Source organism: Neofelis nebulosa, chromosome 8, assembly GCF_028018385.1.
Source record: "Neofelis nebulosa isolate mNeoNeb1 chromosome 8, mNeoNeb1.pri, whole genome shotgun sequence".
Taxonomy (NCBI): Eukaryota; Metazoa; Chordata; class Mammalia; order Carnivora; family Felidae; genus Neofelis; species Neofelis nebulosa.
Genome location: NC_080789.1, coordinates 85,284,238 through 85,298,392, shown reverse-complemented (window position 1 = coordinate 85,298,392; position 14,155 = coordinate 85,284,238). Strand labels below are relative to the sequence as shown.

General features: G+C 35.2%; 1 protein-coding gene across 20 annotated transcripts in view; it reads right to left on the bottom strand.

Annotated features, from left to right (window-relative positions):
* The window catches only part of SOX5 (SRY-box transcription factor 5), a 1,021,816-nt gene that overhangs the window by 349,634 nt on the left and 658,027 nt on the right, over window positions 1–14,155 (bottom strand). For 18 of the 20 annotated variants that reach the window (XM_058743357.1, XM_058743360.1, XM_058743362.1 and 15 more), the window contains one exon: window positions 8,818–9,049. In XM_058743357.1, coding sequence (XP_058599340.1) covers window positions 8,818–9,049 — 232 coding nt within the window. The remainder of the gene's footprint in view (window positions 1–8,817; window positions 9,050–14,155) is intronic. The other 2 variants (XM_058743368.1, XM_058743369.1) reach the window with 1 other exon arrangement.

Below are 14,155 nucleotides of genomic sequence, written 5' to 3'. Positions count from 1 at the left end.
GGTTTTCATTCTAATTCCTAGAATTCAGTCACCAACACTGGAAAATTCTTATTTATTTTGCATTCCCTTAAGTGACTGTCCCTTGCAATTACAGAATAAGAAACAATGAGAAACTCGTTGCTATTATCACTCGTACTAAGTTAATACATTTAAAGTAACATCAAAATCACCTTATAGTTATGTAAATCATTTCCATTTTTACCAATCTCTACAAAATCTCAAATTTAGGAAAGAAATATGAAGACAAAAAGTAATAATTGAGTTAAAGAAGGAATCAAGAACGTATTGAAAATAGTGACAGAAGCTGTCAAATAATTTAAAATAGAAGCTAAAAAGAGGCACACAAAGAGCATAACATATCTGCTAAAGCACTAGGTCCCAGACATTTGGATTCAATGATAAGCACAATTTCCAAAACTAATATCAAAACTGGTATAGACTTCTAAGTCCTTTTTTCCAGTAAGTACATTAAATATAATATTATAATTTACTATCAACATTGAATCATGAAAGAAAAGCAAATATGATTTCTGAATAAATTGAGTAAATATGCCACATAGTTTTGTGAAGAACTAAAAATCAGTGAAAATTCTATCATAGAACCAACTGACCTTTATTAATCACATACAGTAAGAGAAACCTAGACTGACTACAGGAAGTTTGGCAAGCCCCCAAGAGGCAATATATGTAAATAAGAAGGAAGTATATATCAGAGCACAATGGTGCTGATTCTCCAACCCTCTCTTCCTTCCTGATAATGGCTCCATTGAGATCCACAAGAGAACCCATTAAGAATGTTTTTCTGATAGGAGCAAACTAAAAGCGAGGAAACGAGGAGCAAAGAAGGAAAAGAATCAAAGGAAGAAAATGATGAAGAACTGAGAACAAAATATCTAAGCTACAAAATGAAAGTTGGTCCTCAAACTTTTCCTTATTTTTAACTCCCAAATACAAAGGATTCTATTATGTAGATCTGAAATAGTAAATGAAATAAAGAGGGATACCTATCCATTCCACAAAATCAGGGCCACCAGTCAAGTAAATTTCCAGCACGGCTTCTTAGTGTCTTTGCTATTTCCAATACCCTAGCCAAGTATTTCATCATTCTTTCCACCTCATTCAAGGTGGTCACACAGAAAAAGAAAGGAAACATGCAAAACCCCAATAACTAAAGTAGTTGATTGTTTTCCTATCAATGTGAGACATGTATTTTACTAACTTCCTCATATTTTATGTTAAGATATTTACAGTATGCTTTGTCTTCAGTATTTTTTTTAACTTGCTCTTTTCCTCTTTCTTAGTTATTGCTCCTGGGGAAATATGTGGCAAAGGCAAAATTATACTGAAACATTAACTAAAAACCTTATATTAATGATATCCAATGAGATGTAAATATCTGTTAATCTCCTTAGCACTTGTTAGCCTGTATCAGGGTTCTAGTATTTTATAAAAAATTATGGTGATTTTCTGGTTATCTTATCCCCATACTATACAAAAAGGCACAGGAAGGAAGGGTTCTTATTCATCTCCCTATCTCTGGTGATAGGTATTCATTGTATATAATTAAGTTGGATCTTTCCACAATACTTCCTATTAAATGAAAGTCATTAAATTCATTAGGCCACATATTCTTAAGCAAACACATTTTCCCGTTACTACAGATTTAGAAGTTCTTATTTATTCACCTGTCACTGGATAGCATTTTGTGGGGATACTCATCAAGTGTCCTGAACTAGCCTGCAACTCCCACATAGCACTTTTTCCCCACTGTGGGAGAGTACATTCCTTAATTTCTCAAGGCCCAGTTAACTTTAAACTCAACAGTAGTACTTCAAATATACTGTGGACATCAAATGAATCAAGGTTTTCCCCACTGATATTCAGCCCTCCCCCCAACCCAAAGGAATGAAATTGTAAGGCAACAGGACAAAAAGACCCATTGCACAACTTATCCAGTGGCTTTGATGAACCCCAACTGATTGTTTTTCACATGTCCTCATTCCTGCTAGCCCTGGGAGTAATTTCCAGAAACAATGCAAGTATAAGATTGAACAGCTTACATTCAAACACAAGCCTTGGATTATATCTAGATAAACAGCTTCATGTGGTATTTTCTGACAACATTTACAGAATAATGTTGGTAACAATGTAATTTCATTGTATGATAAACATCAATTTACCATAAAAAACAAATACAAACTTGTCACCATTTTCACCTTGTTTCAATTGAATTGGCCTTGTTCAGATAAGCAAGCCTATCTCTTACAGAAACAACAGTTTAGAGATAAACTGTGTGAAATCGGGTATGTGTGTGTAGAATTATACTGCCTACTATCATAATTTTATACTGCCACACTGCACATATGGCTTCCAAGCTTACTTATCTGAATCTTTCTGAATCTATTCTCCATGCTATTAAACTGCACACATTCCACATCGTTCAAAAGTAATTACACTTTTGTCTAGAGTGTAGGAGACTGCTCTCCCTAAACAATGAAATTCTCATTATTAGAACTTGCACAATAACCTCACTGGTGTTAACAACAGTATGCATTATACCATCATAATAACTTATGCTAAGTTTGATGTACAAAGGTAACCAGAAATTTAAAAGCTTATAAAAACTGCCATATAGAAATAGGAATCTTTACCACACCATAATTAAAGTCCTATTCTGTGACTTATTTTTAAATAACACATGTATTTTTCTCTTTTCTTTTGTATATTATCTGAACAGTACTTCATACATAACATTATCCTAGTCAAACGTTGAAGATACATTACTAATATAAGCAAAGTCCATATAAAGAGTATTTCAAGACACAGCTATAATATAGCAATGAAAATTATTTGGGGGGGGGGCAAATAAGTAATCCCAGGAGTTGACAGTAATCCAGAGGAAGTAAAAACTTTTCTCTGTCACATGTATTAAGTGAATTTCATCATTAAGTTTGGATTTTATACGTTGGAGCCTTGCCATAGTGTTATACTTGGTTCCCAGCTATATGTCCAACTTCTATAGAAGATCCAACTTAAGGGGCGCCTGGGTGGCTCACTGGGTTGAACGTCTGACTTCGGCTCACAACATCATCTCAGGGTTCGTGAGTTTGAGCCCCATGTCAGGCTCTGTGCTGACAGCTCAGAGCCTAGAGCCTGCTTTGGATTCTGTGTCTCCCTATCTCTCTCTGCCCCTCCCCTGCTTGTGATCTCTCTCAAAATAAATAAATAAACATTTTTTTAAAGAGTTAAAAAAATTATTCAACTTAAAACACTTTTGTCTTCTTTTGATGGACTTCAGGAAGAAAACTGACTCACACTGAATGTTGCTTTATGATAACTAGTGTCCCTGCAATGTTTAAACACACTGACATTAAGATAAATCAAATTATTAATCCCAATATAGTATGTCCCAGAATTTTCTTTAAACAATTCCAGGAAAATATTATCAATACAGACATTACATTATATATTAAAATAGATTAAAACATATTTTCAGATCCAATAGATCTTTAAATGTTAAAAAATGTATATACATGCAATATTTATTTCATAGGAAATTGAGCTATCTATAACGTGAGCAACTCAAATTATTTTTTTAATAAAAATTCTGTACTGTTATAATAAATAATTGTATATTTTAAAAGTCACTGTTGGGAAGCAGACACTCTAAAGTTACACAAAAGTAGTCACTCAACTCAACAGGATTTTAAGAAGTCAAAAGAGAGTTTGGCTGAGATAAGAGTATACCTTCTGTGAAAAAAACAAACAACAACAACAAAAAAAAAAACAAAAAAGAGACAATTGACTATTCAGTGACCACAGGTGGTCAAGACTTTCATTTCACATCACATTTGACACTTCAACAACAATCTAAGCAGCAGAAGTAGCAATGCAACCAGACAGAAAATGAGCACCAAAATGGTCCCTTAGCTGCCTCTGATGCTGCTACTTAATTTCTCTTCAGACTCCCTCTCTTCCCTTCTGGTGCTCATCTGTAATCACACTGACTGACATGAGGATATGTTTGTTCTCAACAGTTCTTTGCATCATGAAATAAATTCATCTGTATCAGAACTATTATTAAAAACCACCCGAAATTACAGTGATTGTTGCTTGTCTCTGAAACTCTACAGTGACAGTCTCCAAACCCATGTTTAAAAAGGGGGGAAGGGGACAGGAAGATTTATTTCTCAGTAGAAGTAAAGCCCCGTACTGCCCTTCCGCTCATGTCAGACTATGACTCTCCAACCTTGACTTTCACCTTTTTGAAGATTACATGAAAATCAAAATTTGTCATTAATTGCTAATAAGAGCTTCAGAAAAGAAACCCACAAAATCTGTCTTTTACATACCTATGCAATATGTGTCTCAATATTACACTTATTAGAAATATGACAGTTTCTTAAATAAATATATGTACATAATTTGAAGACACTTCATCTACGATGTACTCTGAATAATGAGTAAACCATTCCAAGAATAGATGCACCCATAGTATCCACACCAATATAACTGTCTGTGAGCTGCCCTTATTTAGGCATTTAATCCATTTCTCCAAAACATTAAGGCAATAAACACAACTTCAGAAAGGAAGAATTGTATCTTCATTTGACCCAATTCCAAATGCCTGCATACATTGGATATGAACAAACAACGCTAATTTCTCAAAATCTTTATATGGCAACAATTGTGAAGTGTACAGAACTTTTATTCCAGAAAATATTTTCCAACTTAAATGTTATACAGAGAATATCTCTATGTAACTTCAAGCCAGCCTTACAGAGATTACTCATCAGTTTTACTTTGTCTCTAAACTATATTGGCAATATAAAATGTGGACCTCTCATGTTTTTTTTAAATTTAAGAATAGAGTATGAATGTCACACATAAACAGGCAATGAAATCTGGAAACCTGTTTTTTTTTTCTCCTTAAATTGAACTCTTTGAAATAGAGACCGTGAAACATTGTCTCTGTTTTCAAAGATATTGAACAGAGAAAAGATAGAAAATGTATTTTCCTGGGGCACCTGGGTGGCTCAGTTGGTTAAGAATCTGACTCTAGATCAGTTCATGATCTTACGGTTCATCACTTCGAGCCTCACATTGGGCTCTGTCCTGACAGCTCAGCACCTGGAGGCTGCTTTGGATTCTGTGTCTCCCTCTTTTTCTGCCCCTTCACCCTCATGCTCTGTCTTTCTCTGTCTCAAAAATAAACACTAATTTTTTTTTAATAAACTGTATTTTCCTACTTAAATAAAAGTTCCTGTTAAGTGAACATGACAATGGCCTACTACCCAGAAAAAGTATAATGCATTTGTGTTGAATAACAATTCTATAAATATATTCAATCATTTTGATAAATGAATAAAATATATAAATCAGCTTAACAGCTGAATATATCATGGCTATTATGACACACTTCCTGAAGCATTCTGAATATATTATGTTAGTATATTCTACTTTAGTTGTTAAATTTCTGGAAAATCAGCATATTCGCCATGAATAGTGCCTTAACAACTCTGCCCAAAACATATTCACTATTTAATCATCCATATGAACTCTGCCAGTAATTAGTAATCACACACTGAGTGTCTATTATGTGGTAAGTATCAGAAATATATTCATATATGTCATATATATGATTTGTATGACTGTGCCTTCAAGGAGAAATACAGTATACAGACAGGCAAACGTACAAACACATAAATTATAATGTAGGCCATGAGAAAAGAATAAATAAATGTCACAGATAAAAGAATAATTCAGCAAGCATTCTACTTGGGAAGTAAGCAGAAGCATCTCAAAAAGAAGCAATTTTTGAACTCAGTCTTGTGGGAGAAACATAGTTCATCAGGAAGGTAAAATCCTTTCAGGTACAAAGAATAAAGCTGTGTCATTCGAGGTCACCTGGTATGTTTCTGAACCTGTATGAAAAACTTGGCATGACAAGAATACTGGGTCCATGGCCAGATGTGGCAGAAGAGAATACCAAAGCCATAGTTTGGTGCTACTCTATACAGAATTTTATGCTAAGCCAAAGGGTTTTAGACTAAATCCTGTCAGAAACAAGGACGCGCATTAGTTTCCAAAGTGGGATAAATAATCCAACTCATTTCTCAGGGAAACAAGTCCAGTGAATATTGAAAGAAAAACCAGAGAGAGAAGCTAAAACTCTGAGATCATATGACAGACTTTTCCACAGACTTGTCTACTCAAGAGATGAAAAGCTGATGGAATCAAGAAACATTTGAGGCAGGAACAAATTTACAAACAAGTTACACGTAAAGTAAAAGCATCAGTGTTCATGTCACTAAAACTAAGTTAAACCACTTGTATCCTGAGATCAGCTTGTGAATCTGATGAAACCTATGATCTTACTCACATGTATGCATAATACAGAATTGTCCACTCATTTTCAGGAGATCCCATAGGCCCTGGCTAAGAACTGCTACTCTAGATGAAGTTGTTTGGGGAAAAGAGTTGTGTTTTATTCAAATCTATTTCCATAGTGCCCAACAACAACAACAAACTTGGTACAAAGTAGGCGATTCATAGTTTGTATCCAGTTGAACTGAATTCTCCATTAAAAACTGAATGGTTTCCTTTTCACTAACATCCTGCATCACAGCATCCCCTCAAGCCAACTTCAGAATGTAACTTAATATACTTTTCTTATATCCATCCTTGAATAAACTTAAAATAATCTCCCCTTTATCTTTGTGATGTTCTTCTGGTTATAACTATTTATATCCACTCCTTCAAATTTGTGTTTATGTTTAGAGTAATATCACAAGGCAAAAAACGAAGAAGCACTCCTTGAGAGAACGCAATGGTCAAAATATTGAGAGAGGAAAGCTATTAGCAGAGATGCAATGCCAAATACAGGGTATGATCTCCTTACCCTGTTGAACTGTGTACTACCATTTTCTCCTTTCCTTTTCCTAATTTAACCTTTTTGAGAGGAGACCAAAAAGTTGTATCATTGCACATAACTAATAAGTAGAGAAAGAAGGTAGGGATATGGATAGTATGATTTAGCTTGCCAAATAAGAGATAATCAGATAACAAAATATGCATGTGCTCTTGTGAGGAGCTTGTAATGTTTATAAGCATGGACTCCAAAGCCAGAATGTCTGGGTAAACAACCCTGGTTCTCCTGCATATCAACTGTGATCTAATCAAGTTATTTAACCCCTATGTGCCTCGGTTTCCTCATTTGTAAAATGAGACCAAAAATAACACCCACTGTATTACTGTGAAGGTCAAATGAGTTAATATGATAATGTGATTAAAATGCCACATCTATATAAGTGTTACACAGTGTTAGCGGAAATACTATCCTTGAGGGGAAAATCTTGGCACATAGTCACATACCCAGTGCAATTCTGACCTGTAAGGCTTAAAATGTTGAAAGAGGTATTTAAATCTGATGTGAGTATCAAAGAACAGCATCCATTTCACAGTTATTAGGAGATATCTGATTCTTCTTGTTGATTTAATTCTATATATGGTAATTTAGTAACATAAATAAGTAGGCGTATTTCAGTTCCAAGCACATTTGTGATATATAATAATTTTCTAGAGAAAGCAAAAAAAAAAAAAAAACATTTCACAGAATCAACCTTGTCTTTATAAGTATGAGAATGTCTGAGGAAACATAATTTTGTTGGTGTAATCTGGTTCATATTAATGGCCCCACCATCCTTGAAGTAGAAGAGGAGAAGGTCACAAAACCCATCTACCCAAGCAGTCATGTTGAAAAGGTGAGGGTGGTTTTACTGGCAGCTAAGTGCCCTGCTACCTTACCAATATGCTGATTGTGTATTTAAGTTCCTAAGAAGGACCTAAAAGGCTTACGTGTGTGTGTATATGTGTGTGTGTGTGTGTGTGTGTATGTGTGTGTGTGCACACGCTTATATGTTTCAGCCAAAGATGCTAAGCCACTTTTCTTCCCTCCCGTCCATGAAACCACAGTTTCCTAATCTTCCGCAATGAGCCAGACCCCAGGACAAGGGGCCAGATAAGTTATCCTGAGTTGCAAATTCAGGAATAGGATGCACCAGGGAATTACCGAATTATCAAAACAGCGTGAATGAGACTTAGAAATTATTGCAGTCGCATTAAAAAACTGTAGTTTCTATAAAATATATTCTTCTATAATATTCCCAGTACCATAAGGAATACTGGAATCCAATCTGGGCAAAGCAAAGAATTGAAAAACATTGATTTATCATGGTGGAGATGTTCAAAATATGTTGTAACTCTATCCAGAAAAACATTTTTTTATTATTTATTTTTTGAGAGACAGAGAGAGACAGAGGATGAATGGAGGAGGGGCAGAGAGGGAGTCACATAATTCAAAGCAGGTTCCAGGCTCTGAGCTGTCAGCACAGAGCTGGATGCGGGGCTCGAACTCACGAACCGTGAGATCATGACCTGAGCCGAAGTCAGGCGCTTAACTCACTGAGTCACCCAGGCACCCCCAGAAAAACCTTTAATAGAAATACTGTGACATCTCACTTTCATGCTAACTTTAAATGTGCTATTTTAACATTATTCTTATATGTATGTTTTTTTCTTCTAATTAACTTGTAAGTGTCTCAACAGCAAAATTCTTGAAAAACAGGGGAAAAAAGCATCTTCTACTTCCTACTGGAATCTATTTACTTATAAAGAATTCTAAGAGGTTAGGAATGAATCTTGTGTATGGCTGTTAAGTAGATGATAATTCTAAAGCAAAAGACTGAAGCCAAACTTATCAGAGGAGCAAACTGGTCAAAAAGTGAGTGTAGGCACAAGAGACCATGAGCAACCTACCATTGTATTGTGCTGAGAGGTGGGGGTCCTATGGCCACAAGTCTCTTGCGTCAGCAGAGAAACTGGCTGAAATTCCTCAGAGTGAGGCTTGTTGGGAAAACTCACATGCAAGGGAAGGTGAAAGGCTGGGAGCCCGTCACTCTCCTCTTCTTCCACTTTCTGTCTGCTTGTCACCATGGCTACCTCTCCATCTGCTTCCCCATACGGAGAGGCTGGTCGCTTGGAAGACATCCTGGAAGGAACAAAAGAGGAGAAAATAATGAAACCTCCACATAAATCCTTAATGCCGTCATTGTGTGGTTAGGGGCCATTGTAACAGAAATGCCTTTTTGTGCTGGCAGAGAGCAGGAAACCATCCAAATACCACTGCAAAGCGCACACAATCAGAAACAATGGCCAAGCAGGTAGCAACAGAACAGTGCTTGTTTGTTGTGAGAATAATACACTAATATAGCACTCTCTTGTATTCTGGCTTCTTAAACAAGAGAATTCACCTAAGAACACTGCATAAGGAAAGACCATTCCATTTTAAAGGAAAAAAAAAAAAAGCAAAACATACCCATCTAGTTTTGCACTTTGATAGACCTCATTGAAGACAACATCTATGAATAACAAATACTGTCGGCAGCTAAAAGAGGGAAAAGAACTAAAATTTCTTTCATCAAAAAATAAACAAAATAAATGAATGGTGGCCATTATAACAAATTTGCATTTTATTAAAAGTAAGATTATTATGACATGTAGAAATAAATATTAGTTATAAGCAAACCTCAGACTTCATGACAAAAAGTTTGATATTTGCTTAAAGCTTATTAAGAATTGAATAAATTTTACAATTGCCGTTAATCTTGAAACATTTGAGGATTTTTCTTCCCTCGCCTCCCCATTTATTTCTAATATCACATATGCAAAGTGGTAAAAAAAAGTGAAAATATAAAAATATTTCAATTTTCATTTCCACAATGCTATCAAAGATTTAGAGGTGGATTCTAGACTTATTTGCTCTTTAGAATACCTAAGTAAGAGAGGGAAATCAAATAAAGATGTTTGGTTTTGATGAGCTAATGCCTATAAGAAAATTCACTTAGACAATTAAAAATTAAACACTTTTTTTTGTATTTGAGTCTGACTAAGAACACTATTAGAGCTTAAAATATGTGGCAATTATTCTTAAGCAGATAGTTCCCTTTCTTTTCACTACAAGGGTTATATAGAAGTAGTATAGAGTTAAAATTTCTAATTAAAGAAAAGAACTCTTTTATTTACAACTTGATCTGACCTTGAGAAAGTTGTTATTTTGCTTAACAAAGAGTGTTACCTAATCATCCATTCTTATTCTAGACCAGGCAGGAAAGTCTTAACTGCCACACTGCTTCTTTCATATATAACCCTGATTTTTAAATTTAAAATTTACTATAAAAAAGTTGCTCCTAATCATTGCTGAATAATACTATTCTTAGTGTTAAAAGTTTCAAAGGAATAGAGTATTCGAGTACTGCAGATACTCTACTAAGAATAATAGCCCAGTTTAAAAAAAAAAGTCCCTGGAATCAGACAAACATGAATTAAAATAATGATTCTACTACTTGCTAGCTGTGAGACTTACCTTGAATCTATATCCATTTACTCATCTTTCGCCCTTGAATCTATCTCATTTTACTCATCTTTAAAATGAGATGTAAATATTTTCTGGTAATGCTTTTTGAGACTAAAGTGTGTAGTGTATGCAAAATGACTTGTAGAGCATTCAGCACTAAGTAGACACTCAATAAACCATGGATACTATTTACTTTAAAACTTTAGGGGCGCCTGGGTGGCTCAGTAAGTGAATCATCTGACTTCGGCTCAGGTCATGATCTCATAGTTCGTGGGTTCAAGCCCTGTATTGGGCTCTGTACTGACAGCTCAGAGCCTGAAGCTTGCTTCGGATTCTGTCTGTTCCTCCCCTGCTCACACTCAGTCTTTCCCTACCTCTCAAAAAGAAATAAACGTTAAAAAACTTAAAAAAAATTATAGCTACTGTGTAACCTATACCTCCTCTCCTCAAAAAACCAAAAACCCAACACCAAAACTCTCCAAGATGAAGAAAGCACATTGCTTTCCAGGAGGTAAAGCAGGAAATCAATAAGAAATATGAAATCTCCTCATAGAGAAATGTTCCCTGGCCAATCATACGTAGCAACAAACTGATCAAACGTATTTGCAATCGTAAAGAAGAAATACTAATAGCAGAAGTCTTGATCAGCTGAATAACAGAGAGAAAGGAAGAAATGGCGGCTACCAAGTAAGCACTATCTAGAGGAGAAGTAGACTGGGCCATCACATTACAGGTGTCTTTAGCTATTTCTAATCTCATTACTATACTTTACTCCACATATACTCTAAGTGTGGAGGGAGGAAGCAATGGTCTAGAGGTGGAATGGTCCTAGGCTCATTGGCAACACCACATCTATCACCAACTTGAAATATTAAAGTATATGTAATAACTCTAAACACTAGAGATACTAACTTCCACTGTTCTGCTTCTATGCTCTCCAAGCAAACTTCCAATTGCCGTGTAGAGAATGAGCTGACAAGAAGAGATTTAAAATACTTAAGGTCTTTGTGAACCGATTTATCAGAGTAAATCAATAAAAGGACTTTTAATTATTTCTTGTTTTACACATAGTTTGACTCTAAGGGGACCCTGCATTTATTATACAAGCCATAGTATTTATGGTCTGTGTAGCCATTATCACTGTTGGTGAAATTAATGAATTGGTATTCTGGTGTCTACCTCAGTCATGTGTACAATAAGTCTCTTCACTGTCCAAAAACTCCAGGCTGTTCGCAAAAGCTAGTCTCCGGGTTATTAAAGTAGAAAGCTAGATCAGCTGGTCTTTCCTAAGTTAATACAATTCTATGACCTTCACAAGGCCTGACTTTTTTGCTGATCTCTACTTTATGTATAGCATTATTAATGATTATGAAAATTGAAAGTCCAAAAGTAGACATAAGGCAAATATGGTAAATAGTTAAGACACTGCTACTCTTCTCAAAACATCTTGTCATTTCAGTATCTAAATTATCTTTATATACCACTGGATAAACAGTGTCTCTTTCTATATATATCATTCTACGGAGCAAAAGCGTAAGGTCTCAAACACTAAACATGAAGGAGTCGTGATGCCAGAAGGCAAATGATTCTAAACAATTATATATTTTATGCTTATTTCAATTCCATTTTCAGACACTTACAGAATGTTCTTAATGTGCTCAAGATGAGAATCTTTTCATACAGTTCAGGTAAAAGATTTCTTAAAGATTAAAAAAAATATGGTGACAAAAATGCCATAGTTCAAAAATAGGCTATTAAGTCAGGAAAAAAAACAAATACTTAAATTATAGAGAGAGCTATCGATCTGCCTACATTCATGTTTTGTCTGACTCATAGTACTTCTAAAATATTGATCACAAATCACCAATAGTGTTAGATTCTTAAATTTTTGTTCATCTACCAAATAGTTTCATTCTGGAGAGAAGAAAGTCTCGTTAATTTAAAAAAAAAAGTACTTTCAATGTTATGTTATTGTTTATTCTGGTCTCCACTTTATTTCTGATTTTCTTTGTTAGGGATTTCCTTCCTCCACTAAAGTTCATCTAAGTTTCTTCTTTTTCTAGTTCCTTGTGGTGTAATTTTGTTTATTGGAAACGTTTTCTTAACACAAGCATTTATGGCATAAATTTCACTCTAACATCTGCTTTTGCTGCATCTATAGGTTTTTGAATATTGCATTTTCCTTTTCTTTGGTTGTGAGACATAGTCTGATTAGCTGTTAAAAAAATGTCTTACTTATTGTAAAATTATCTACCGTTGGAATTGTTAAGTTTTCTGTCAATGTTTACTTCATGTATGTTGAACTTGTGTTTTACCCATGCATATTAACAATGATTATATCTTCTTGATAAAAAGCAAATAATAAAGGAAGATACATAATAAGAAAAGAAGTCATGTCACTTTCCACGCATTGGTTATCTGGGATACGTAGGGCTCCAATTCGTGTGATTGCTTATGTGGCATGACTGTGTTACACATAAGTGTTGCAGTGCATGGATATTTTGGAACCATCTGAAGAGCTAAGCTGAAGCATGTTCTTATGTATTGATCCTGAGATGACTTCTGTCATTCCTGTGGTAGGTGCTAGACTTGCCAATGAATAAAATGCAGACTTCAAAGAAAATGACATGAGACAGACAAATATAATCCAGTGTGAAACTAACCCATGGAGGTAATAATGATATAATAGAATCTTTAACTTGGTTTTGTGTACAGACAAGAAAATCTTTTTTAAAAGAACTGGTGTCTAATTCTAGGGCAAAAGGGGATCCTCAAATCAACACCATTTACTGATTGCTTACTATGTGCAAGACACTTATCTAACAGGAATAAAATGTGTAATTTAAGGTCTCTGCTTTAAAAGGTTTATGCATTGGTTGAGAAGATTTGGAGAAATAATAATGAAAGACAGTTCAGGCTAAGGGCCAAATGATACTACATCTAAATACCTGAGGGCTTCACGAGGCCCAGAGGATCCTGGAATACTTAGAGGAATGGTTGACCAACCAAGTTTTGGGGGGAAAAGAAGGTCAAATGGGAAGTCTGGGATAAACAGTGTGGGAATTTCATGTAGGAAGTAATGATACAAGCAAAGATGCAGAGATACTTTCAGAAAGTACAGTGTAAATTTAAGTCTCAAGATTACTGGAGAAAAAAGGACATTGAGGAATATGGACTGAATCCTGTCTTTAGACTATAACATTCCTGGAGTTGCTGAGTTACATGCATGGAATAGATAGAAAACAGCTTCCCTTCTAAAGGGCAACTTGCTTTCACATGAAGTCACTTTTCCTTTATTTGTCTTTGTAACACAATCTGCACAATCAGGCCACTCTAGTCCATATGTGAAAGTGATTTTAAAACTACTGGAATCCTTTACTATTGGCTAAAGGCTCTTTGGGTGCACTGTAATCACTCTGTAAGTAGGATGTCCCCAACAGTACTCAAACATGCACAGCAAACTTAAGGATAGGGAACAGGGTACGAGATTGCAACATAAACTAAACCATTGGTTCTCAATGTTGGCTGCAAACTAGTATTAAATACTGCTGCCTGAGTCCCACCGCCAGGCATTCTAATGTTATTGGTTCAGGTGTGGAGGTGGAGTATCCAAATTTTTTAAATGTGGTGATTCTAATACACAGTCAAGGTTGCAAGCCATTTGCACTAGTCAGATTAAAGCTCCTCACTCAAGATTTCCAAACTGTAATTCCTGAAGCCTGTGAATATGTTACCTTACAA